A 27,947-nucleotide genomic window follows, 5' to 3' on the forward strand; every position below is an offset into this window, starting at 1 on the left:
GCTTGCTTCGCAAGACGAAAAAACCGCAAGACGAAGAGACTCGCGGAACGGATTCTTTTCGTCTTGCGAGGCACCACTGTAATAATTTATTATTTATACCCCGCCCATCTGGCTGAGTTTCCCAGGCCACTCTGGGCGGCTTCCAATCAAGTGTTAAAAACAATACAGCATTAAATATTAAAAACTTCCCTAAACAGGAAATCTTTTTCAAGCCAGCCATGTTTCCACAGGTTACACCCCAGTGCCCCCTCGTAAAAAAAAATCTAAGGCAGAGACAGCGGATAACATTGCATGACCCTCTCTGCTCTTCTGATCATCACCTGAAAAATATAGAGGACTCGGTTTTCTTCTTCCTTGGAGTACTGGGTTGGGCACAGAGAAGTAAGCCTCTTTGCCCAGCTCAGCACTGCAATGGTGAGTAAAATATACATGCACACTGCAAGGATCAGCTGAGGAGTGGAGGCGGGGCTCTTTGCATGTTTGTGTGAGAATGTGGGATCTCTATACCCACTTTTGGGCCACAGTCACTATAGGCATGTGGCCCCCAGGCGAGTTGCAATGGGGCAGTGTAGCCGCCAGAGTAAAAAAGTTAGCCTCCCCAGTGTAGAATCCTCTCAGAGTTAAAAGCAATTTAGAAACATGGCATAAAAGCTATTTTAAGGGAAAGTGCCTTCAGATCCATGCATCTGCTGGTTTTGCTTGTGTGTTTCTTAATGCAGGTGTCACCCCAAAATGTTTCTTTTAACTGTTGGGGTATTTTTAAATGAAGCTCGCCTGCATGGTACTGAGCTGCATGACAGGGAACTGCTGTGTGTTTGTTTCCTCCCCGCCACTGCAGAAGTGACCGCAACACCTTGCAATATGAACACCCAGTGCCCAGATGGAGGCTACTGTATGGAGTACGGTGGCAATTACCTTTGTGTGTGCCATACGGATTACGGCACAAACCACAGTAAGTAGGATAGGGAGTCTGGGCACATCAAAATGGGCTTTGACTCTGAGGATCAAGGTGGTGGGAGAATGCCCAGTATTGCATACCAGAGAAACTAATCCAGAATCCACTCTGAGTTGTGAATACTATACCCTGCAACATAAATGAAGCATTTCTTTGAATGCAATAAAGACTTGGGAAGGTGCAATGCAGTTGATAGAATGCTAGTGTTGAATGCCGTTGTGAAGCTGCATGTGAGAAGGGGATGCATGAGCAATTGATATCTTCTTCTGTTACCTCTTGCTCTTCACATGCAAATCAGATCCAGGTTGAAGTCCCTGAGCAAATCGTTCCTTCCCTGGTAAATGAGATAAGACTGGGCAATCTCTTTGGGCCAAACTGCACATAAAAGTAACTGCGTCTGCACTGGATACAGGGATTGATCATTATTGGAATCGCAGCACATATGCATGAGAAACTAACCACCACGGCAGTCCCAAGGAAAGTCCCTCCTCTGAAAATGGTATTTGCATTGGCAAGAAATTCCCCCATTGGTGTCAGTAGGAGATTTCTTTCCAAAGTAAGTATTTGCTTCAGAGGAGAGATGATCTTTAGGACTGCAAGCAGGGGCTAAGTTTCCCTTCCATGCCTTCTGCAATTCTTATAATAATCAGCCCCACCCTTCTCATGCCAGTTGTGTTTTTAAAAGCCTGCAGCACGTTTAACTTCAAGTTTAGTTTGTATCCTGAAAAGTGCTGTAAGCATGATTTTTTATTACAGAGATTGTGTAGCTTGTTTGCAGGCACTAGGAAGATCCCCATAAACAAATATCCTAAAAAACAAGTTGTGGGCTAGAGGACCCCTGGGCTTATTAATTCAAAGATGTGTGTCCTTTTTTCCATGTCATTTAATTGAGCTCCTTTCCGTGGGGCAGGTGGGGTTTTTATTTAGCATCAGCCCATGTGAGGCCATGTCTGCTTTTGCAGCTGAGCCACCTTCTCCTTGTGACTCGGATCCTTGTCTGAATGGCGGATCATGTGAAGCTCAAGATGACTCCTACACCTGTGAATGTACCCGAGGCTTCGTCGGCAGGCACTGTGAGAAAGGTATTTGCCAACCCTGAATGGAAGAACAGAAGCTGCCTTTCCAAATCCTACTTTGATGCTATAAATAGGACACACTATCATTTTTTTCCTAGTGCAGGGTGATGGAATTGACAGCAGGTAATGTTCTTCCCCTCCTTTTCTCTTCCGTGGCTGGTCCAGGGCATGGTTCTCTCTCAGGTCAAAAAGACATTGTGAGAAGCCAAGACAAACAAAAAACCAAAAACCTTCAGGTTTTACTAAAATGTATTCTTCTACACAATAACAGCAATGCAATAAAACAGGGTTTCCCAAACCTGGGTCTCCAGCTGTTTTTGCACTACAATTCCCACCATCCCTGACCCCCAGTCCTGCTAGCTAAGGATGATGGGAGTTGTAGTCCAAAAACAGCTGGAGACGCAAGTTTGGGAAACCTTGCAGTAAAACAATTCTGAACACGGTAAAAAATAGAAATGGATATAGCTCAATAGCCTGGTGCCAACAAACTAGCACTTCCAGTTGCCAAATATTCAGAAAAAACAGCTTCTAAACACAAAAATTATATTCAGCATACATTGTAAGGCAGAAAAAATGAACTAGCAACCTATCGCAAATAAACACCACTTTCAGTTGCTGTTAGTCTGTTCCAGTTGAGCAACACTTTTAGTTGACATAACTATGAGACTGAGCAATGGTGATGTGCAAAACTTAAACTGATGCAGATATCGGGACTCCTGCTTTGGAAGCAAATTCAATAAAAATTAATTACGCTTTATATGGAAGTGCTTTTATTTTGTCTGCCGTGGATCTGCTGCCAGTCCTATTTCATTGGATTGGTCAGGGAAGGTGTCAGGGACACAGTTTAACCTGGTGAAAGGGCTAGAGGCCCAGTGAGCGGAACTTCTCCTTCCACCTGTCTTTTAAAGGGGCTTGTAACAAGTACGGATGCTTTTTTCCCTTCCCAGCAAAGCCAAAGCTGTGCAGTTCTGGACCCTGCCGCAATGGAGGGACGTGTAAAGAATCAGACGGAGAATACCACTGCACCTGTCCTTACCGCTTCACAGGGAAGCACTGTGAGATAGGTATCTCCACTGCATGCACTGCTGCAATTTTAGCCGAGGGGATGGGTACATAAAGGGACTTCTTGGGAGGTGTTAGGGAATTGTTTGCTATGTAACCTGGGCCTTCTGTTTTCACAGGCAAGCCTGACCCCTGTGCCTCAGGGCCTTGTCATAATGGGGGGACCTGTTTCCACTATATCGGCAAGTACAAATGTGACTGCCTCCCAGGATATTCCGGGCGACACTGCGAGATAGGTATTAGTGTATTATTTATTCCATTTATGAATTGCTTCCCATGAGGCATTTGCAATGTTGAAATATATATTTGTGAAACAGTTGCATATATATATATATTAAAAAACTATATATAAAAACACACACATTTTAAAGCAACTGTAGCAGCACATCCCACATAGATGTTAACTGGGTTCAATATCTCCATTTTGGAGGTTTGTTGAAAGAGGAACACCAAAAAACAATTGAGAAGGGGAGAGTTCCAAATGTAGTTATGGGTTTGGAGCGGTCTTCCACGTGTGAACAGCACATGTGAAAGAAAAGGCATGCCCTTGGGGCAATGACTAAGCCAGAGGCCTATTGACATTAGGCAGCAGGGATGGTTTCTCTCCCCAGAGGGTAAAGCCATCAGGCGGGGTCTCCTTTTGGCAACCTAAGGGAGTTAAGAACATAAGAAGAGCCTGCTGGATTAGGCCGATCAGCTTCTTCATCTCACAGTAGCCAACCAGATGCCTATAGGAACAGTGGCGTAGCGTGGGGGGTGCAGGCCGCACCGGGCGCAACATCTGAGGGTTAGGGTCAGGGGGCGCAAATCCACGGGTTAGGGGGCGCAAATCCACAGGTTAGGGGGCGCAAATTACTTGCCTTGCCCCGGGTGCTGACAACCCACGCTACGCCACTGTATAGGAAGCACACAGGCTGAACCTGAGCACAACTCATAATGGCTAGTAGCCATCCAGTCCACTTTCAGGAGACTGCAACACTATTGTTTTCTTTATTTACTTCATAAAACTTACACACCGCTTGGTTGTGAAACCTCAGAGTGGTTACAAAAGATATAACAGCAAAGTCAATAAGAGTTCAGGACCCTACTTTCAAAACATACAAAAATTAAAATATTAAAACAGATTAAGAGTACCTCAACTTTCTAAGCATCTGGGTAGGCTTGTCTGAACAAGAATGTTTTATGCAGGTGCTGGAAGAGTACAGTGAAGGAGCCTGCTTGATCTCAATAGGCTGGGATCAGGATGTTGAATCTCCAAGGAGTTATAATTTACTGAAATCCCTATTTAGAAATACTCAACTAAATAAATGAATGAATGTATTGTTTATATTGCAGATTTGAGCAAAGTGTTGAAGATTTGATTGCTTTCCATTGTAGAGGTAAAAAGTAAGCTTGATGCCAGGCATGATATGAAATTAGGAGCTGGATTTATCCTGAACAGCAATCAAAAGTACTGATCAGTGGTCTAGGTTGAACCATAGCTGGATGCTCAGAACATAGCTGCTTGGGTGGCATAACTACAGGTTGTGATAATTATGTGCCTTGCAGCTAAGTCACCGAACTTCTAAAAATTAATCATAAGCACAGTGGAATGGGCGATTTCCATTGATTCTACAGTTCTTTAGGAGAGGAGGTTTAATCTTCTCCTTCCCTTCTGTGATCCCAATAGAAATCCCCTCTCCCTATGCTGCCTTTAGTGATTGGGGGCCAACAACTTCCATTGGCACCAAAAGGAGCTTCCACTCTACATTGGTACCAATAGAAGTTTCCCCACTCTATTACTAACTGGAGCATGGGGGGTTATTTTCACTGGAATAGCAGCTGGTGAGGGAAGAATTAAATCTCCCCTCCTTATATGCTGCAGACCTGGAGGAAATCCAGAATCCAAAATTCCAACATTGATGCAAGCAGAGCAGTTAGCGTAACACACAGTTAAGTCTCTGGTGTTGGTGGTGTAAAATATCCTGCAGTGTGACTGCATTACTAGGGTTAGAAATCATTTGTGTTACTCTCACATGTTGCTTCATTTTTTAAAGGTGCTTTTGTATGCTCTGTTTGGAATACTAAATGGAACAATTTTGTATTGGTGGGCTGGGCTCTGCTTTCATAGCTCCTTCTCCTTGCCTCCTGCATCCATGTGAAAACGGAGCCACTTGTCAGGATCTTGGCAACAGCTATTTGTGCACATGCCCAGCTGGCTACACAGGAAGGCACTGCCAATCAGGTAAACGCATAGAAAGGTAATGCCCCATAGTCAGCTGTGATAGGTCATCTGTCCTAGCACAATGGGCCATGCCAACGTTTTCAATTCTTTTAAAAAGCAAAACCATTCAGCTAATGTTCTGGACTGCTTCTGGAGGTTTTTGGAAGTTCTGTCTTAAAATTTCAGCTTCTGTGAAACTTGTGTAAGGCAGGTTGGAACTTGCAGCTCGGATCCGTGCTAATTATTTGCAGCACTACAAACTGCATTTGGGAGCTAAGAGCAGTGTCTCTTGGAACAAATGATGCTAACCACTGAAGGCTTGCCCTGGCGACATTAATTTTAGAGGCTGGCATTGCAGTTTTTGCTTCTCTGATGAAGGCAGGCCACAGCATGAGAACTTTTCTAACGTAACTCAGTAAGTCGCTCACACAAAAGGGAATGTCCTTTTAGGTTCTGTGTGAAGAACTAGGCCTTCACTATCCCCAGTGCTCTCATCAGGGCAAAGCCCTTATTTACATCAGTGTTAATTGTGCAGCTCATAGACTATATAACAAATGCATTGCTCTATAACCTTTCTTCTTCCACCCCTCCCCCACTCTTTCTTTTCCTTATAGAGGTAGACTGTGGTACCCCCAAGGAGGTGAAGCATGCCCAGGTGGCATTTAACTCCACTAAGCTGGGCTCTCTGGCAGAATACCGGTGTGATCTGGGTTATGTTCTCAGTCCCCAGAATAACCCCAGGGTGTGCAGAACACAAGGCGTCTGGAGTGACCCTCCAGAGTGTAACGGTAACTTGATTTTGTATTTGAGTGAGTGAGTGAGTGATCAGGTCCTTTTCAACTTCAAGCAACAGTTTCTGGTGACTTTAATATTTCATCAGAACTATAGTACTGTATTCTTCAGTGTCTGATACCTGCCTATTGTTCTTGTGAGAAGACAAAGTGGAACCAGACCAGTGCCAGTTTTGGTTCCTGTGATTATTCTGGAGTTCTAACATTCCTGTGTATCTTGGAAGTCTTGGAGTTGATAAAAGGAGAGAGGAAAATCCCCTTGGGGAAACCATAGCACTTCTCAAGCTTAAGGAAGCGAGAAGGCAGATAAGCCATTATAAAAGAACAATAGGTGCAAGCTGGGCAAAGCTGACATAGCTCATACTGTGAAAGGGAAGCAACCCCTCTTGACCAGCAGCTAACGGGCAGCATGTTGCCCCTGACTAGTGGTGCTTACTGTGTGACTAGATTTGTGTTTGCACCTCTGGTTCCTGTTATCCCCGGTTCCCATGCTGCAGTGGGAGGGGTTGTTTCTAACAAGCACCTTTCCTAATGTGTAGGCTGCTCCAATCCACATGCCCTGGCACATAAGGGAGGGGTGTGGGTGTCTGTGTCTCTTTCAGGGCTTTTATGGTTTTCCATTACAGCTAGATGGTCATCACTGAGAGCCAGTGTGGTGTAGTGGTTAAGAGCGGTAGACTCGTAATCTGGTGACCAGGTTTGATTCCCCGCTCCTCCACATGCAGTTGCTGGGTGACCTTGGGCTAGTCACACCTCTTTGAAGTCTCTCAGCTCCACTCACCTCACAGAGTGTTTGTTGTGGGGTAGGAAGGGAAAGGAGAATGTTAGCCACTTTGAGACTCCTTCGGGTAGTGATAAAGCAGGATATCAAATCCAAACTCTTCTTCTTCTCCCCTCTCTATTACAGAAATTGATGAATGCAGATCTCATCCGTGTATGAACGGAGGCTTGTGTAAAGATCGAATTGCCACTTTCCTGTGCTTGTGCAAAACTGGCTATACAGGACACCACTGTGAGTTGGGTAAGAGAATGTGCAAGTATGTGTGCCAGAAAGTCGCATGACGTTGTTGCCCATAGCACCACATCGGTGCTATGTCAGGGCGTACCACCAGTGTTACCATAAGCCCCATTGAGAAAGCCCTGGCCCGTGAGGGACTTAACATTGAGCCATTTCTGAACCAGGATTATTTCGTAGGAGACTTGCTGTGGCCCAGAGATTCAGCAGCAAAGTTGCAGCTGGAACATCTGAGGACTGGTGGGGAGGCTTCTAATGCTTTTGCTCTCCCAACACTTCCTGCATCTGCCACTGGCACTAGATCCTGTGAGAGTCATAAGCAGCAGCAGCAGCTTAAGAAACCCAGTGAGGGACTAACATCTGGTTGCTTCAACAATCCATCCCAGGCCAGGAGCTCCAGCTGCAGAGTGGCATTTGTCAAAACACTGGAGAACTGGGGCGGTGTGTGTGCGCACCGTTGTAATGTTGTACTGTTGTGTGTTCAATGTTTTTAAATAAGGACTTTGGTTAGGGAGGCCGGGTATACGTACACCTAAAATAAAAATGTATAATTCTTTTTAGAGTACTGTGGTTTTCAGAGTAATGTAGCTTTTGATTTTATTTATTATTTAATTAGTTCCAATATTTATATACTACCTAATGACAAAGTCCTCTGGGCGGTTAACCAAAATACAATAGGAGGCAGAATAAAATCAGCAATAGAGAATTGCATCCAGCAGAACAAATAGAAAAAGCAGTCAAAGAAATATTTATGACTGAAAATTTTGAATTCAGAAAGGACCAGGAAGATTTTAGCAAGGGACCTGCCTTTCTGTATTAAGGTTCAGCCACCTGCAGAATGGGAATGCTAAAAGACAAGAAGAGTTTTGCTGCATCAGGCTAAAAGTCCATCTAGTCTAGTATCCTCTTCCCACAGTGGCTATCCAGGTGTTTTTGGGAGTCCCGCAAGGAGAACCTGAGTGCAACGGCACTGTTCCTACCTCTGAATCCTAGCAACAGGCATGCAGAGGTATAATGCCTCTGAAAGTGGAGGCAAATCCTTTATTGAGATGGTCTTTGTATAGCAGCTATAGTATAAGGAGGCATTATCAACAGCAAGCTTCCCCTTCCTCCTGACAGCAGTGAAGAGATTTAGATGTGCAGTTGCAGGTGGAAGGCCCACTTTGGGCTAGGGATGAGAGAATGAGGAGATGGGAGAAAAGGGCAAAAGCAGAAGTGATACTGATAGGTAGAGTCCAAAGGAAAATGAATAGCCTTTACTGGATGAATATTTGGTGAAGGCCAGTGGATGAAGTCTGATCCGGCCCATATGTCAGTGTCAGTTTTATGCAGAGATCTGTCATTATAAATTAATAGAAAGGGTTTCTGGAACCCCAAGGCCATTTGAAGTAGAACACTGAGACTTAATAGCTTTCTGAACTTTTTCACAGCCTGTGCTAGTTATTTCTGCTGCCACCAGATTTATACTGCTTTATTATCATCTCTGCTTTAAATATCTACCTTTTAATATTTAATAATATATGTATTTTCCCGTTGCTACTTGTTTTGATGTTTCTTATGGTTTTTACACGTGACCTAAAACAATTCAGTAAACCGGGGGGCAGGTTTGAAGTAAAATTTAAAACCCCATGCATTTGTGAGATGCAGTTTTTGTTGCACTGCAGAAGGAGAGTTATATTTCCCAGTATTAATTTGCCAGAACAGGCTGTGCACCACCTCCAAAGTTAACCCACCAGTAGTACTTCTTCTGTCTTGCCTGGATTGAGATTGTTTGTATTGGCTGCCATCCAACCAATTACAGTTGTGTGAGTAATGTGAATGAATGGGTGTACATCATAGTATATAGGGGAGTGGATGCAGGGGATGCTGATGAAGGGTTGGTGGTAGTCCACTTAGGTTGCTGGCTTGTTGAGGTAGCTGTGATAAGTGTTGTGGTGGCCCAGTTGAATGCATAGAGGTCTTGGTCATGATGGTGAGCACCAGGAAACTAAGGCTACTTAAAGTTTAGCAGGACTGCAGTTCAGATAAACTGTGCCAATTAGGCTTCTACTCTGTGTGCTTTCTACATAAATCTGAGCGCTTTTAAAGCTGTGTACACACTATATAGGGTGCTGGACTATGCTGGATTTCGTCATCAATGCTGGCCCTTGTGGAAAGATAACTGCCTAGGTAGGAGAAGTGATTGACATTTTTCAACGTTACACCATCAAGTTGGATTTGTGGCACTGCAGAGGGGTTATTTTGTACTTGTTGGTGCAGCATTTTGGTTTTTTGGATGTTGAGTGATAGGCCAAGCTTTTCATAAGCTTCTTCAAAGATATTTAGGCTGGTTTGGAGGTCATCCTCTGAGTGTGCGCACACTATGTTGTCATCAGCATACTGAAGCTCTATGACGCAAGTTATGGTAACCTTATTCTTTGCTTTTAGCCTGCTCAGATTGAAGAGCTTTCCATCTGTTCAATATATGATTTCTACTCCGGTGGGGAGTTTCCCTTTGACAAAGTGTAGGATCATGGCAGTGAAAAGAATGAATAGTGCTGGGTCAATAACACAACTCTGTTTAACAACAGATCCCACTGTGAATGGTTCACTTTGAGAGCCATTGTTATCTGCGATTGTTGCTGTCATATTATCATGGAGGAGCTGAATGATGTTTACAAATTTATCTGGGCAGCCAATTTGCAGAAGGACAGTCCACAGGGCATTACGATTTACAGTGTCAAAAGCCTTAGGTCAGTAAATGCCATATGCAGGGGTTGGTTTTGCTCTCTGCATTTTTCTTGAAGCTGTCAAGCGGTGAAAATCATGTCCACTGTCCCCCTAGAAGGCCAAAAACCATTTTGGGATTTAGGAAGGGTCACCTCGGATATTGTTAAAGACAGTTTGCTAAGATCCTTGCAAGAATTTTGCCAGCTGCAGCTAATAGAGAGATGCCTCAAGAGTTTCCGCAATCAGTTCTGTCACCTTTTTAAAAAGAGATTGATAATTTTGGCATCCCTAAAGTCTTCTGGGATCTCTTCTCTTTCCCAGATTTTTTTTTTTTTTATGAGCTTGTGAAGTTGTTGTGTAAGTTCAATTTCACCCACTTTGAAGATTCCAGCAGGTATCCCATCAGGTCCACTAGCTTTGTTGTTTTTCATTTGGTTAATAATCTCCTATCTTCCAGTTCCAATCTCCTATCTTCCAGTTCCAATGAACTAGAAAGGGGTAACATAAAACAAAAATATGCTTTTTAAAAAGCCACATTGACCGATTATGGGGAAAATAACAATGTCATTGAAATACCCAAGTATTCTTCTTGGGATATGGTATAGAAAGGCCCATCTTGCTAGAAACCGTGCCTTAAAATATGGTGGGGGGGGGGATAAACTTTATTATGTAACAATATTTCAATTATGTTGCTTAATAACATCGCCTTGTTTCTCTGTGGAACGACTTTGTGACTGGGAGGGGAAATTGGCAAAAGCATGCTTTGGATGATCAGTGATCTCTTTCATGAGAGTGTTGTCTTTAAACTTGCTGAACTGAGTAACAGGGGAAGACTGCATAACTTCCCATTATATTCATATTTTCAGATAGGAAAAATTCTGTTTTCAGGTATGAGAAATGAAGACACAAAACCAAGCCCAAGCCCTTAATACAGTTGACATAGAAAGCCCTGCCTTCTGACAGGAATGGAAGGAATGGCATGGAACACACCTACTTGCTTATTAAAGAATGGAGTAACGCAGGCTTGAAGAAATGCCATTGTCTGTTAATTAGGGGGAGGGGGTGCAATATAAAAACAGCCAGTTGGTTCACTAACCAATTTTTTATAATGTAGTAGTTATTAATTTTCTTTATTCATATAATACATTCCTATCAATTCTAAAATACTTTTTAACTTGCATAATGCTTCATTTACAAACTCTTATTTGTGCTTGCAAACAGGATGTGAGTTGTGAGGTTTATTATTCTCTATAGCCTTTGGAAATCCCCTTCCTAAGGTCAATTATTAGTGCTAATGTGCTCTTAAATATGACTGTTCATTTCTTAGGATGCAGTGTTAGGAGTTCTGGGTGTCCCTTTCTCTTTTTCCATCCCCACCTAAAAGCTGCTTTATGCAGAGCTGCTACCTTTGTAGGGTTTCTTCCCAGCAACAATAAAATAGCCTCTTACCCTGGTGTCGGGGACCTTTTGGTGAATCCTGTGTGCTGTTACCGGGCAAGACTATATCTGTTAATGAAATGATAACTGTAAAGCATCATTTGGTGAAGTACTGTATTTTTCCATGTATAAGACGCCCCCCCATGTATAAGATGCCCCCTACTTTGGGGAACTCCAAATTAAGAAAACACCCCTCAGCACTATCCGTGTATTAGACGAGCCCCAATTTTAAACCTACTTTTTTGGTTTTAAAAGAAAAAACTTAGTCTTATACGCAGAAAAATACAGTAATTGCTGTATAAATGTTTGACATCAAACCTCCCTGCAACCCCATTGCTCTTTGCAAAAATAAATATTAATTAATGTACTGTAAACAACACTTACACCATCATATAGCTACAGCTGCCAAGAGTTAAAATTATCTTGCTTCTCCCCTCTTCCTGCCCCACTATTTTTGCAGAATTAAAACTGTTTTGCCACAACCGAGTTTAAGACGAGGAAGAAAAACATAAAGTTCTCCACTTTCTACCCCATTACTGCTGGTTTTCTACCTTTGATAGTGTTGTTGTGCTGATGAAGTCACTGTACTGCTCCCCCTCTCCCTTCTGCATTCTCTACAGAGATTGATGAATGCCTGTCTGATCCATGCAAGAATGGTGGGACCTGCACAGATCGACCAGCATCCTTTGCCTGTCATTGTCCTGAGGGTTTCATTGGAACTCAGTGTGAAACGGGTAAATAGTCTGTTGACCCTTCTTGGAACTTCTATCACTACTTCCTACTAGCAATTCAAGATCACTGGAATCTCCCAAATATCCTTAAACTGCTCCATCTGTTCCACTGGTACTAACATATCCCACTTTCTTTTAGTATAAATTTCTTAATACTGGTAACAGTTCAGGTTCAAAGGCAAAGCTTTGGAAGAGGTTATTCTTGGAAAACCTGAGTTATTTTCTTTAACCAATTCAGCTGCCATAGGCTGTGTGAGCCTCACAGCCTATGTGGACATAACAGTAGTCATACGGAAGTTAACATTGCTCTAACCCATAGAAAATGCTATTTAAAGACCTTTCTAACTCAGAAGGTTTCAGATGGCATGGTGTCATGCACTAGCTGGCTAATACACATTATCAACTTTAAAAAATAGCAAGGTTGTTCTTTTCCTCAATTCAGATCAAAGCTGGCTTGCGGGGGAAACATCCAAATGCTGCTTTTCATGATAGAATAGATACAGCATAGATAGGGACGCGGGTGGCGCTGTGGGTTAAACCACAGAGCCTAGGACTTGCCGATCAAAAGGTCGGTGCTTCGAATCCCCACGACGGGGTGAGCTCCCGTTGCTCAGTCCCTGCTCCTGCCAACCTAGCAGTTCGAAAGCACGTCAAAGTGCAAGTAGATAGGTACCGCTCCAGCGGGAAGGTAAGCGGTGTTTCCATGCACTGCTCTGGTTCGCCAGAAGCGGCTTAGTCATGCTGGCCACATGACCCAGAAGCTGTACGCCGGCTCCCTTGGCCAGTAAAGTGAGATGAGCACCGCAACCCCAGAGTCAGTCATGACTGGACCTAATGGTCAGGGGTCCCTTTACCTTTACTTAGATATAGATTGTGGCTAATGTTGTAGATAGGTGTACGCAGCCAAGGTCTCCCCATGGAAGCAACTCATCTGTAGTGAGTGGCTATGGTCTAATAAGAGGTATGCAAAATCTTGAACAGGAAATTCTGTAACTCAGAAGTAAATGGTTTGGTGCTGCATGTAAGCAGCAATCAGACAGGCTTAAGGAAACATGCCACCATCTATCTTGAATTTCTGCTGATTTCTTATTTACCGGGGAGATTAATATACTGTGCAGATGGATGGCCCCAGGGAGGGTTTTCATGTGGAGCTAATGCACTGTACTACAGCAGGCATCTTTGCAAGGGATTCTCCACCAGATGCAGAGTCATCCTCTTAATTCCATGTGACACCTCCTACAGATATCTGAGTGAGTGTATTTATGCCCTCCAGAAGTGGATGCCTGTGAATCAAACCCTTGTCGGAACGGAGGAGATTGCGAAAATTACAGTGGCTCCTACCTGTGTGTCTGCCCAGAGGGCTTCTTTGGCTACCATTGTGAAATAGGTAAGCTGATATAGAATGGGAGCACACGTAGTACATGCAAAGGTTCTTAGTAGCCTTTTAGGAAAGGTAGATGTGGGGGGGGGGACAGTATTTAGTCTGATCCTCTCCTGACATATTTTCCTAAGGGAGCCTGCACTGTCTTGAAGAACCACTGTTCTGAACTGTTCGTTTTGCACTTCTTCCCCAGCTAGTGACCCCTGTTTCTCCAACCCCTGTGGGAGCAGAGGCTACTGCCTGCCCAGTAACGGATCTCACATCTGTACCTGCAAAGTGGGCTATACTGGCAACAACTGTGAGAAAGGTAAAAAAGCCATTTCCATAGTTGTCTGAAATAGAGTCATTGCTAACCATGCTGATCCCAGAAAATGGTAGATATATAGCAGGCAATAAAATCCTTTTAAAATAGGTTGGGTTTTTTAATTGAGTTTTTCAAAATGAATAACATCACTTTTTATATGTTATAAATAACAGTAGTAAACTACAAAAGAAAAGGAAGAAAAACACAACATTGAAACCGACATTGTATTTTACAAAACACAAAGCAAACCTATTCAGAAGGTGATTAAAATCAGCATCAGCTTAAAAGAACTAAAACACATGCAACTTCTATATGTCTAAACATGCAACTTCTATTTTTTCTAAACAAAAAATGTTTTCATCAGGCACCGAAAAGAAAAGAATAAAGTGAAGGTGCCTGCCAGATGTCAGTAGTCAGGGATTTCTAAAGTGTAGTAGGTGATGCCACATGAAAAGACCAATTTCTTACAAATGCAGAACAAGTATTACATGGCACCTTAACACTGCCAGTTTCACAGATCAAATCAGCTGAATGGGCATATATGGTGTAAGGCAATCCCAGAAGTAAACCGGTCCCAAGCTGTGAAGGGCTTCATATATGTTTGTTGAACGTTGGGTTACTTTGGTGATTCTTGTCCAGTTGAACTGAACTGAAACCAGAAGAGAATATCATTCAAGGATCCAGTGCTAGATCTTAAGAGTCAAATGAGTAAACTAATGGGAGCCAAGGACCCACAGAACCTTGCTGTAGCATTACTACCCAGTATGAATGCTTATCAAGAACTTGTTCCCACTGTGGCAAAGTAGATGAGCACATTCCTATCTGTTGTGCTCATAATGCACCATGTGATGTGGATTCTCTTTGCAGATCTGCATACTCACTATCCCCTCAAAAAAGTTATGAAAGTTAATGCAGTTCAGAATTCCATATTTGAAACACAGCATGTTTAACGCTAGCATTCTGCCAGTCTTGCCTTAATATATTAAGTTTATATTAATCATAAACTATTCATTCCCCAACCTTGGGTCCCCAGGTATTATTGGACTTCAGTTCCCATCATTCTTGATCACGCTGGGTGGGAATGATGGGGGTTGGAATCCAACAGCAACTGGAGACCCAAGATTGGGGAAGGCTGCCTTACCTGCTTCCTCTTGTATGAAAAATACGACAATGAGATGAGGGAGGGCAATAATTCTGTTTGTTAACATGTATTATGCTTCCTTTTCTTTCATTTGCATTGACACCCTGAAGAGCTGCTGCCACCAACGTCATTAAAGGTGGAAAAGGTGGAGGAGACAGGGCTGACAATCTCTTGGCGCCCTCCCATGGACCCGGCTGCCAAGCAAATGATTGATGGCTACGCCGTGACGTACGTATCCTTCGACGGCTCTTACCGCTGGACTGATTATGTGGACCGAAGCCGTGCTGCCCACCATTTGCGGGCACTAGCCTCCGGCAAAGCCTACAATATTTCTGTCTTTTCAGTCAAACGCAAATCGAACAACAAGAATGATATCAGCAGGCCCGTCATGCTCGTCACTCGTACTAGTGAGTAGCTCATTCAGCGGGATAGAGTGGTGGGTGCAGAAATGCCTGGCTCCAGCAGTGAGGCAACTGTGTTTGCAGGTCTCTTTCAGACCCATAGAGGCACACAGCACGTTTCCCAAGCGATATGGAACAACAGAGCACAATGTCTTTTGTTTATAAGAGGAGTTTCTTCCCTACCAATCCGGTGTCATTGCTGTCACACAACAAATTAAGATTATATATTCAAAACACAAAAACATTGGCCTGCACCCATGAATTTCCACTCCTCCACCCCCGGTACTTGTTCTCCTGCAGTGGCATCTATAGAAGTAAAAGTTGCTGTTAAAAAGAAATATGTAGTGGAAGTTGCATCTCCGAAACAAAACAATTGCCACACCCCACACAATTGTCACTCGAGAAACATTTGTAGAAGAACATCTTGTTTCTCAGTGTCTACTAATCCTTTAAGTATAATGATGTAATAGAGTCCAGAAGAGGCTAAATTGCTTGGATTTTGCTTTAGGTGCATAGCAAATATTGTAAAAGGAAGAAGGAGGAAAAAATGAAGGGGGAAATGCAATATCCATTCCCATTAACATGAAGAAGCCAACAATCCATTAAAAAGTTAAGAATGATGCATCAGACTTATTTAAACATATGCATTTATATAAGCCATTGAAATTGGTGTCCAAATGAGGTTGTTGATGTCAAAATGGACATAAGATCTTCAGACCACTAATAGATGGTGGGTATTTGGGTTTTTCTAGTGGTGTTTGAAATGCCCCCAACAAGGTGTTAAAGTGCTTGTTCCTTGATAGCACTCTATGCCTAGCTTTCTTCGCAAAGCCATCAGTAGTGGTCTCTGAACTATATGTAGTAGCTGGCTTTTTATTTATTTTTTTTAAGCATAGAATTTCTAAGAAAAGGAATAAAAAATATAGTGGAATCACAACAGTGGATAATTCCTGTATTTAACAGTGATGCTCGTTTGGAATGTATATTTGCTCAAAGTGGAGTCCTGGCGGGCAAGGGAAATTCCATCTAATCAGAGAGTATGATTGAATTTCTTTTTTTGGTAGGGAAAACAGATGCCAACAAAATGACAAATGATCTTGGGGAAGATCTGCTTGCACTCTCTCTCCCCCCCCCCCTTTCAATTTTACTGAATGCTTCCCCCCCCCCCAACGCCTCTCTAGACTTTAACAAAACATGCAAGGAGCATTCAGTAAAATTGAAAGACAGTATATTGAAACCTGATGAAAGAAGAGGATTTTATGCTCTTATAACCTGCAACAAGATAATGATTAAAAGCAAAAGGAGAGGTGAAGCAGAAATTTTATATTAGGTAATGAGACTGCCCTGAGAGATGTTGCAAACAATAGACTTTTTTTCCTAGAGGAGGGAAAATATCTCTGCCTCAAGGGCATGAACTGACAAAGCCAGAAAGAAGAAAGAAACCACCCTGAGGGTAGATTTATTGCATAACTGTTATTATTTTACTTTGAATTTGTTAGTGATGCTCACTGTTTCAAAAGGACCAGATAGACCATTGCGCCAATCTTTTCTTCTATTGTGCTGTACATATTTCTTGTCAACCAGCTGAAGTTGGAAGCCTTTAATACAGAGCACACATTATGCTTAAAACCAGGCTTCTTCAACCTCGGCCGTCCATATGTTTTTGGCCTACAACTCCCATGATCCCTAGCTAGCAGGACCAGTGGTCAGGGATGATGGGAATTGAAGTCTCAAAACATCAGGAGGGCCAAGGTTGAGGAAGCCTGCTTAAAACCTCCTTACTGTAACATGTGTATATCCCATGAACTGTTGAGGGAGCTGAGAGTCTGCCATCATTCACCATCAGAGACTTTTGCTGCTTTGTAATCCTTTAAGAATTATATGGAAAAGGCTTCACTGGTAGTTGTCCATCATCAGTTTAGCCTGTAACAATCCATTACTTTAGGCATTTCCATATGCCTAAAGTGTAGTTTCTCCCCCATGTCAGTTATGCCACTTTGTCAACCTTGATGGGATGGGGATTGTACTGTTTCACATGATGGAACTAGCAGGATTGGTTGAGTGACACTGACTGAATCCTGGTGCACAGATAATTTATAGGAAATAGTGCTGTAGATTTGCCATATGCAATCCTCTGTAGCCTTCTAACTCCTTCTATAGCGTGTTACTCCCATACTAATTAGCACCCTTTGCTTTTAACTACTTTCCTACTCACTTCTGCTTTAGTCCTACAGCATTAAGTTGGCCACACAGGAAGCTGCCCATCTGGACAGAGCCTTAGTTCACAGATTTATACCATCAAGCTTTTTTTTAATGCTCTTGGGCAATCAGCTGGTTAACACCACATCGGCAGATCTCAGTTTGGCAAATCACTTAGCGTATTCACAGGAACATCTTGCTGTTACCAGTCAAGAACAAGCCAGACGCTGTACATGGTTCATACATAGCAAGCCCTTCATCTCCCTCACCACTATGAGGTTACATGGAGCCTGTTAATAGAAGAAATCATGCTTTGAATACGTATGGTGGCTGTGTCTACTGAGAGAGCCTACCTTGATGTCTGGGGCATTCTGTGGTTTCTATAAATTGTAGGTTTATCCTGGCTATGCTAATCCTCTGTGTGATTTGGCATTAAAGCTCTTTTAGGCAGGGATTAGCTGTATTGGATTCTGCTGCATAACTCACCCTTCCTAGGCATTGCCATCCATGCCATGTGGGCTAAGGAGCTCAAGGTGGCATGCATGGTTCTCCTCCATTTTATACTCACAGCAACCCAGGGAAACTATAACTGGTCCAACATCAACTCTATGGTTCTATCACCTAGTGAGCTTTGTGGCTGAGCGGGGATTTGAACCATGGTCTCCCAGGCCCTACCCTTAACACTAACCACTACGCAACACCAACTTTACTAAGTGACTGTGCCATATGGTGTCTTATGGGTGACCCTTGAATGCAAAGAAGGGTCCCATGAGGTTGCAAGATGCCATGTCCTATACTCCCAGTAAGGGAGGGAGCCCTCTGCTGTAGAAGTCCTGCCAGAAAGCCCAGACTGACGCTTTTCTTCTGTAGGAAACTACTGAGATGAGGAGGAGGCCTCCAGCAGGGCAGGGCTCACCCACGAGGATCGAGTGAGTGTGTCACTGTCAAGTGGGGTGAGTCGTAACCGCCTCCTGCGTTTCCCCTCTCTCATCTTGCCAGGACCTCACCCAGTGGAGGGATTTGAAATTGCCAATGTGACTGCCACAACCATTACTGTGCAATGGGCTCTCCACAGGCTCAAGTACGCCACGGTCAGCAAGGTGCGTGTGTCCATACGGCAGCCAGATGATGTGGAGGATCGTGCTGTGGAGTTAAACAATACAGTGACAAAATACACATTCTGGTGAGCAAGAAGCAAGAGAATTCCTGGGGGTGGAGGGAGGGAGGTGATGGTGAATGAAAGCAGGTCAGGTGGTGGCTTGTTACTTAGTCAGTCAGTGGTGCTGGGAGGCAATGAAGAACATAAAAAGACCCTGCTGGATTCGGCCATTGGCCTATCTAGCCCAGCATCCTGTTCTCACAGTGGCCAACCAGATGCCTGTAGGAAACCCACAAGCAGGACTGAGTACAAGAGCACTCTCCCTTCCCTTGGTTTCCATTGTGGTCCTGAGCCATTTAAGGCTTTATAGGTCAAAACCAGCACTTTGAATTGGGCCTGGAAACTAATCAGCAGCCCATGCAATCAAGCCAGGATTGGTGTTATAATGCTCAAACTGTCTGAGCAACCTGCTGAGCAACCTGGCTGCTGAATTTTGCACCAGCTGAAGTTTCCAAACCGTCTTCAGAAGAGGTAATAATCAAAAAGGGTGACCAAGCAGTTTCTGTGCCAAAACCAGGCCTAAACCCCGATTGAACTGGATCTAGAAAATCAGTTTCCTCCAAAAGCGCCTGGATCAGGTCTGTGACCACCTGCTCAATAACCTTAACCAAGAAAGGGATAGTGCCAACTGGTCAGTAATGACTTAAGATTTTACCACGGCCACCTTCAAGCAGGCAGGGACCACCCCCTTTTGCAAGGAGGCATTAATCACCTCTCTGGCCCAGGCAGCTGCTACTTTTTTTATCAGCCAAGAGGGACAAGGGTCCAGAGTACAAGTGGTCACCCTGATGGATCCACACACCTTGTCCAGATCCTTGAGCCTTACCACATGAAACACATTCACCATAACAAGACTAGACTGTACTCTGGGCACCTCTTGAGATTCATCTGTTCTAACAGCGGAGTCAATTGATTTTATCCTCAAAATGCTTTGCAAACAAGTCACAGTGAGCTACTGTCGGTTCTGCTACTTCCTTTGGGCCAGACTGTACTATCTGGAAAAGCTCTGCCAGATGGCATAGTGAGGATGCAGTGGAGGCAGCAATATATGGCTTCTTTGCTGCCTTCACTGCTGCTGTTAGGCTAGATGATGAGCCCTCACCAGTGTTGTCTTCCACTTGCGTTCAAGCCATCTCCCAGCTTGTTTCATTGCCCTGAGTTCTGAGGTATAACTTGAGACTCTTCAATTAGAAAGAATTTGAGGCTCAGATGGGACGGAAAGGAATTTGGAATTGACATTGCTTTCAGGTATTTGCCTCATGCATTCAACAGCTCTCTGTGTGCAGTAGATATTTGTTCACATTTCTATCTGAGTGGGTAGTTTATGCAAGTCTCTGACTCAGCAGCAGTCAATAAGCTTGTTCTTTGTTCCCAAATCGTAGCATCTGACTGAGACTTACCCAGCGTATCTAATCTTCCAACAGGGACCTTCAGCCAGGGCAGAAGTATCTTATTCATATGTGGACCTTGAGTGGCCTCAGTGCAGAAGACCATCCCACTGAGAGCTTTGCTACTGCACCCGTCTACGTGTGGACACGTGAGTTTGATAGAAAATTCTCCAACTTGCTTCTTGCCACCCCACCTTTATTGCCCACTAACCAACTTTTTAAAAGCACTTTTTCCCCTGTGGTGAATCGTACTTGGCCTGAGCATTAGGTTCAGAGTTGGAGCTCAAAATGCTTAAGGGAGAGTCAGGTACAAGAGTCCTATTTAACAACAAACTCCTATAAGGCTATGTACCATACTACTTTTCATTAATATATGTTCAGAATAACTGAAAAGCTCTTTTCCATGTGTGTATATGTCCATTTTATATTTAATATTGCACAACTGCAACTATCAAACTTTTTTTGCTAGATTTTTGAAGCGCTTTAAGGAGGTACCTGCTAAATCTGGAAACTTCCTTTTGCAAGTGCAACTAGCAGTTCTATGGTAGAGGGTTTTTTCTCTCTGCAGAGCTGTTACAGGCATCCTTTGGATAGTGCCTATGACAGTCCCTCCTTTGTCCCCATGTCTCTGAACAGTTTCTCTTTCTTCTCTGGGAACGCAATGCCTGTTTCCTGGTAGAATCCCAATGGCCAAATAACAACTGAGCCACCCAGAGGCTTGCAGCAGCCTAAGAGGGCACCTTTGTTTAACCATTTGAGAAAGCATGGTGGAAAGAGAACAGTTTTGCCTCCAAGGGCTCCCTGCCCCTTGTTTCAACTGCCCAGTGGATGAGAAGAATAAAGGGCAATTGAAAGGAATTCCACATTGATCTTCCTCCTTCTCCCTGAACAGGACCTCTTCCTCCTAGAAACCTCACGGCATCCAGAGTCACAGCCACCTCTGTTCAGATGGTCTGGGAACAGCCCCTGGTTGGCACAGTGGAAGGTTACATCATCAATGTCACCACCAGTCAAAGTGTGAAGAGCCGCTACGTGCCCAATGGGAAGCTATCTTCCTACACAGTGCGTGACCTGAACCCAGGTCAAAGATATCGCTTATCAGTGATGGCTGTTCAAAACACAGATCAAGGACAAGTAACTAGCGAGCCTGCCCACCTGTACATTACGGCCTGTAAGTCCAGCCTCCCATTCCCTATGTTCATAGCTTCCTGCAAGCCTTTTGTTTCTTTTGTAATATGACATTATGTGGGCCCTAGCCTCTTAGGATGTCAGCATGCATATTCAACATATCATCATATCATGAGGAAGAGAGAGAGATCCATCCACAGCAAAAGATAATGTTCTCTGTGATGAGGAATTTTCTAAGCGAGAGCAGAGAATATCCATTTTACATGCTGCTGCCCTGGGGATATGTGAGTGAGCAAGAAACAGTTGATTACAAAATTAGAAAGGTCCTCTTTAACACCCCCCTTGCTTTTGCTCATTTTGAATTTAATATCCTTGCAGATATTAAGAGAGCAAGTAAATTGTGGTTTTTCAACAACAAAATCAGCCAAGGAAGAGGGCTGAATCCAATTAGAATTGTGACCTTCAGAGGACTTAACCCATTCCCAGCACTGTGCTGCCTGCTATTTTGTTGGTGTGGGAGCAGGGTCATTGAGAAATAAAACTACCACCACCACCGCACCAAAGCCTAATCATATCTACACAACCACTGCTGTAAATATTTTTTAAGGGAGTAGGAGATCCAGCTGGAGAGGGGCCTCCAAGGCAGATCTTATTATGTTAGCAAGTTCAAGTGTAAAGAGGCAATCCCTGAGGTACTTGAGTCCTAAGCCATTTAGGGCTTTATAGGTCAATTGGTAAAGGTAAAGGGACCCCTGACCATTAGGTCCAGTCGTGGCCGACTCTGGGGTTGCAGTGTTCATCTCGCTTTACTGGCTGAGAGAGCCGGCGTACAGCTTCTGGGTCATGTGGCCAGCATGACTAAGCCGCTTCTTGCGAACCAGAGCAGCTCACAGAAACTCTGTTTACCTTCCCACCAGAGCGGTACCTATTTATCTACTTGCACTTTGACATGCTTTTGAACTGCTAGGTTGGCAGGAGCAGGGACCAAGCAATGGGAGCTCACCCCATTGCGGGGATTCGAACCGCCGACCTTCTGATCGGCAAGTCCTAGGCTCTGTGGTTTAACCCACAGCGCCACCCGCATCCCTTATAGGTCAATAGACGTACCCTAAATTGTACCTGGAGAAGGAGTTGGTGTAGTTGTATTAAGCTGGCATGATTCACCCAGTCCCAGTAAAACATAATCTTCTCTGGTCTGCAGTGCAGAAGGATGGCACCCCAGAAAGGCGCTGGAGCCAAACAGGGCATCCCCGTGTGCTGAGAAACCGGGTCCCCCCGGCATTCGTGCCAGAACTGCGTCTGCTTGCTGATCACAATGCCCCTGAGGAACCCTCACAAGCACCTAGGTAAAGAATGGGGCTCAGTTGCCATGCAAAACGAAACAGATTACACACTGTGACTCATGAGGTGCTGAAATCTGAGTATGTCAGTTCAGCTGACACTGTATGGGAACGTCCAAGTGTTTTTCTTTTTAAAGGTTTACAGAGCTAGTGGATGGCAGAGGGAGGATCACCACTAAATTCAGCAACTTGCCCAGTAGATCTGTCACTGTGAGAACACGTAAGTGCCCTTCATCCTCCCTACTTGTATTCTTTGTCTCCTAGCGGCGCACTAATCCTCAGGCTAAGGTATTGTTGGCTTCCTTTTCTAGAACCTGAGGCTCCCATGAAAGTGGAAGAAAATGGGGAGGAATCAACCAAACAGGTCAGCCAGGCACTGCACCTCTCAGAACCTGAGAACAGCAAGAGGGAAAGTAAGTTTAAAGAGATAATGAGCATCTCTGGAATAATCCAGAAGTCAAAGATGGTACAAGGCTACACAAATAAAATGCACAAATAAAATATAAGTCCGCTAAAAAATGAAAATACACTTAAAAGCCTGGGATAGCATCTTTGCCTGGCACCAAAAGAATAACAATGTTTGCAACAGGGGAATTCCACAAATGGGTTGCTATCCACCTTCCACCGGAGAAACTCCTCAAGGAACAGGCACTTATTGCTTTAGGGGGGAAATAGCTTTGTTGTGATAATAATTAGGATTACAGTGGTGCCTCGCAAGACGAAAAGAATCCGTTCCGCGAGTCTCTTCGTCTTGCGGTTTTTTTCGTCTTGCGAAGCAAGCCCATTAGCGGATTAGCGCTATTAGCGGTTTAGTGGCTATTAGCGGCTATTAAAGGTTTAAGGGATTAGCGGCTTAGCTGCTAAAAGGCTATTAGCGGCTTAGCGGGCTTAGTGGATCAGCTGATAAGCGGCTTAGCGATCAGCTGTTAAGTGACTTAGCGATCAGCTGTTAAGCAGCTTAGCGATCAGCTGTTAAGCGGCTTAGCGGCTTGGGAAAAAGGGGGGGAGGGGGAAAAAACCCGCAGGAACTCGCAAGACAATTTCGTCTTGCGAAGCAAGCCCATAGCAAATTCGTTTTGCGAAGCACCTCCAAAACGGAAAACCCTTTCGTCTAGCGGGTTTTCCGTCTTGCGAGGCATTCGTCTTGCGGGGCACCACTGTACTCTCTTGTTCTAAAGAAATAGTAATTGCTGGATGAGCCCAGCTAGAGATAGAACTTCTCTCCTTTTTATTATTTGTCATATACTCTCACTGCTACTTAAACCACCAGTCAGTCTAGTCTAGTGTTCTTTGATAGGATCTCACTGATGAGCAGGCTCTTGTGAATTGAACAGTGGACCATGATCTTACTACTACTCAATCCAAATATATATATATTGTCTAGAACATTTTTGTAGGCATAACACTAAGGAGGTTAAAGGAGGATATCTTGCTGCTGTATGTGTAATCCTGAACGATATGAACCGGGATTGAGTATTGGTCTCTGTATATACCCTGATGGGATGTCATGTGGACCATAAACTACACTAACAAATTGAACAAAAAACGGGCCATGTCTGATCAGTAGTGACGTTCACAGGGATATAGAAAGGAACAGCAAGATAAAATTATGCATAGCCTGTTAAACTGTAATAAGCTTCTGTTTTAATAGAGACACATGTAAGGATGTGCACATGTATTTGTCATTAACAATAAAGTGCACTTCTTGAATACTGTTTTTTTCTGCAAGAAAATTGTCTCTTAGGTGACAGGTTATCTTGGGGACCCTTCACAGACAGTCCTAAGTTTTAGCTGGAGCAAGGGGAGAATCTTTCCAGTAACTAAGAACTAGGGATTGTTCCTTTTGATGTGTACATTACATTGCACTTTTCACCTCTAGCAAACAGGTTTTGTATTGTTTAAAAAAAACAATAGAAGTGTGTGTGCACGCAAATGACTTTTTACTTTCTCAAACACTTTTCTTTACTCCTGCTTTTTTCCAACTAGCATGTGGGCAAACTAGTCATATACAAGGTTGTTCTCTGGCTTGGACTAACTCATGATCCCAGCTTGGGCACTTGCATGGTTGGCTACAGTAAATGTTGACAATTCCCACCCTCACCTAAAGATTTGACATAATAATGAACCATCCAAGGAGTTTCCCAGCCCCTGCAGGATCCCATGGCTCACTCCTGTACACAGGACAGACATACTTGCAAGTAACTGTGAAGAAAGCTAAGCAACTTGCCTTTGATTCACCTACTCTCGAATCTGAATGCTAGCTCCCGTTTTCCTTCCTAACATACTCTGCCTGTTGCCTGGAAGTACTATTGATGCACGCTTTAACTGTTGAGTGCAAATTCCAGGATATCTTCCTTTATGCAGCCATATAAATTTTCCCTTGGCTTTTTTGCTGGCCCATGTAGGACCAGCATGGATAGCTGGCTCGGGTGAATATCTCCCTTTATGGTCTTGATTTATGGGCTACTACTAAAATGAGGCTGTATTTTAAGCTGTATTTTAATTGTTTGTTGTTGTTCTTCTCTATCACGTTTTATTGTAATTTATATTTGTAATTTATTTATTTATTGTAATTTATATAATATTGGTGTTAGCCGCCCTGAGCCTGGCCCTGGCCGGGGAGGGCAGGGTATAAATACTACTACTACTACTACTATTATTATTATTATTATTATTATTATTATTATTATTATTATTATCATCATCCCTTTCATCACCAGATGGCAAGCAGAACTGTTCCATAAACTTCTGCCAAAACGGGGGGACCTGTGTTGCTGGCCCAGAGTCTTATCACTGCGATTGCAATCCTGGATTCAAGGGCAGACAATGTGAACTAGGTGAGTTAAGAACAATACAGGTTTCTCTGGACTCTCCTAACGGTATGATACTATGGATGCTTCCAGATGTGGATGATTTTTAATTGTTTAGTCAATCTTGACCTTCCTCCTAAAGGAGCCCAGGGCATCAAACGGTGAAGTGATAAAATAATACAGTTAAAAATAGAAAAGTTAAAATTTTAAAAACAACTAAAAACATGTGAATATTAGTAGCACCCAGTTGTTCCTGCTCTACTGCAAGTAGAAGAGCAACTCTGATTCCAGACTTTACACTCTTCAGCCAAGTGGGCAACCCTCATTTTCCCAGTGTGTATGCCATAGAAAGGCACTGTGGGTTGGTGGTTCCTGTATCTGGGAGACCGGCCAGTTGCCTATTCTGGATGGAGTTCTGGGTTTTGGGGTGCTTCTGGGTCCATCTTTGTCTGGACGCTCTGGTTGCCTCAGTGGCTAGGAGTGCCTTTTACCAGCTACAGCTGGCATGACAGCTACAGCTGTTTGTGGACAGGGTTAGTCAGGCCACAGTAACTCATGCAATGGTAACATCAAAGCTCAATTATCACAATGCACTACCTTGGGCCTGTTCTGGAGGCTCTAGCTAGTGCAAAACGCTGCACCCAGGCTGTTGATAAAAGAAAACACTTCGTGCAGTGCATAGTCAAACGACAGAGCTTGCTCCCCCAGGAGGCAGTGGTGGCCACCAACTTGGATGGCTGTAAAAGAGAACTAGAGAAATTCATGGAGGAGAGGGCTATCAGTGGCTGCTAGACAGGAGTGTCAGCTTGGCCCCCCTGCCGTGGGTGCCCAGGGCCGTGGGTGCCATGCAGCATGAATGACCCTGGCACAAAAATATGTGGGTGCCCAGCCCCTTCATGGGGAATTTTGTGGGTGCTCAGGCACCCAGGGAGTTGGCAGCTATGCTACTAGGCATGATGGCTATGCTCCACAGCTAGAGGCAGCAATGCTTCTGAATAGCAGTTGCTGGAAACCAAAGGATGGGAGAGTACTCTTATGCTCCCTGGTTTCTAGTTGGCTATTCTTACACTATTTATGTTGATGAGGAGAGACCACTGCAAGCAGATAACTTCAGAGCTCAAAAGGTTGGGCTGGCTGTCCATAGGATACTGGGAACAGTTTCGAGGTTCGTTATTAATTTACAAGTCCCTTAGCAACTTGAGTGTAGGGTAACTCAGGGACTGCCTGATCCCTTAGATTCCTGCTTGATCACTGAGGTCTTTGAAGGGGTCGCTGCTAGTGGTCCCCTGTGGCTCAGATGCACAGCTTGTATCTACAAGGAGCCATGTGTTCAGGATGGAGGGCCCAGTTTTATGGAGCTCCCTTCCAGTTTAGCTGAGAGAGGCCTCTTCCCTGTTGAACTTCTGGCGCTTACTGAAGACATCAAGATTTCTTTGGTTATGGGAATATAGTGCTCTCTCCTTCCAAATTGTTGGTTTAATGGGTCTGCTGATCTCCCTTCACTCACCAGCACTTGGGGTAGGAATGTATTTAGAAGGCATTAGTTCTAAGTCAACCCGCCTTTGAATAATAGGAACATTTAACAATGCTTAGAAATTGGACTTGAAATATCTCTCTGTGCTTATTATAGTCCTCCCTCCTTCCCTAACCATGCCAATTTCTCTCTTCAGCCTGCAAGAAGGTGCCTCAGTCTTGTACTCGGCTTTACTCAGAAACCAAATCCTTTCCAGTCTGGGAAGGAGGTGTCTGTCATTATCTGTAAGTACTGTCTCACAGAACATTAATTCAGAGATCAAATTAGCTGTCAGTCCCATTTTGATAGATAGGGCCTTGTACATTCCATTTTTGTTGTCCTGCTATTAATCCCCATACACAGGAATATAATTTAAAAGTACAAGAACATCTGAAAATACAAAGAATTTTGTGAATTAAATATTCCCTGTTCTATCCAAAAAATGGTTTCTAAGATCCTAGAGAGGAGGCAGGAATAAACACGGACAGTAAGCCAACTGAAGTTTGTAGTGCAGACATACACAAATGGTTGCAGAATGTGATTGCTGTGCAACTTCTAAGATGTGATAGATCATGAATGATGCAAATGGTGAGCAGCTCAGGGAATGGTGAGGAACTCATAATTTGGCTGCTGGTGGTTTTGGAGGGGCGGGCACTTGGAGGAAGATAGGAACTTGAGGATATACAAATGTCCATTTAGTGCTGGAGGATTCTCTCTCAAAGTAGGAATGTTGGTGGAAATTAGGGAGGTCCAAGCTATGTGAGAGGTTCACAACCAACATACTATTCAATTGTGGCCAAGCAGACTTTTCATCATTCCTACTCTTAACTTGCATTTGCTGTTGTGGTAGATACAAGAGGATCTACAAAGTGCACCAGGATGTCTGCTACAAGGAGAGCTGTGAGAGCACTGTTTCAAATAAGGCACACAGCAGGTAAAGGAATGTTGGTGGCTTTGTGGGAAGTCATAGCTGTGGGGAAAACCCTTGGAATGCAATATCCAACTCCCAATTTCTGACATTACTGATGGTTTAGGTTAGCAGCAACCATCTAATCTTGATGTTAACTTATGGGTTGTTTAGACCGCTGGAGTGTTTAAATCTGTGATCATTTATTTACTCAGTCAGTATTATTGCTACTTTAATTCTGCTGCCATTGCCCAACATGCTGCTGGAGCAAAGTAGCATTCAGAACAAGCAGAGTAT

At 43.7% G+C, this 27,947-nt stretch overlaps 1 protein-coding gene across 1 annotated transcript in view; it reads left to right on the forward strand.

Annotated features, from left to right (window-relative positions):
• The window catches only part of SNED1 (sushi, nidogen and EGF like domains 1), a 71,263-nt gene that overhangs the window by 39,376 nt on the left and 3,940 nt on the right, over window positions 1-27,947 (forward strand). The window contains exons 12-31 of the mRNA XM_083443075.1: window positions 839-952; window positions 1,918-2,037; window positions 2,979-3,095; window positions 3,213-3,329; window positions 5,204-5,317; window positions 5,911-6,084; window positions 6,995-7,108; window positions 11,869-11,982; window positions 13,253-13,366; window positions 13,554-13,667; window positions 14,916-15,212; window positions 18,405-18,588; window positions 19,989-20,101; window positions 20,845-21,123; window positions 22,282-22,426; window positions 22,558-22,640; window positions 22,732-22,833; window positions 25,141-25,257; window positions 26,901-26,988; window positions 27,594-27,677. Of these exons, the coding sequence (XP_083299201.1) occupies window positions 839-952; window positions 1,918-2,037; window positions 2,979-3,095; window positions 3,213-3,329; window positions 5,204-5,317; window positions 5,911-6,084; window positions 6,995-7,108; window positions 11,869-11,982; window positions 13,253-13,366; window positions 13,554-13,667; window positions 14,916-15,212; window positions 18,405-18,588; window positions 19,989-20,101; window positions 20,845-21,123; window positions 22,282-22,426; window positions 22,558-22,640; window positions 22,732-22,833; window positions 25,141-25,257; window positions 26,901-26,988; window positions 27,594-27,677 (2,704 nt within the window). The remainder of the gene's footprint in view (window positions 1-838; window positions 953-1,917; window positions 2,038-2,978; window positions 3,096-3,212; window positions 3,330-5,203; window positions 5,318-5,910; window positions 6,085-6,994; window positions 7,109-11,868; window positions 11,983-13,252; window positions 13,367-13,553; window positions 13,668-14,915; window positions 15,213-18,404; window positions 18,589-19,988; window positions 20,102-20,844; window positions 21,124-22,281; window positions 22,427-22,557; window positions 22,641-22,731; window positions 22,834-25,140; window positions 25,258-26,900; window positions 26,989-27,593; window positions 27,678-27,947) is intronic.

The sequence above is a fragment of the Podarcis tiliguerta genome (genome assembly GCF_965153285.1).
Source record: "Podarcis tiliguerta genome assembly, chromosome: 5".
NCBI classification, from domain to species: Eukaryota; Metazoa; Chordata; class Lepidosauria; order Squamata; family Lacertidae; genus Podarcis; species Podarcis tiliguerta.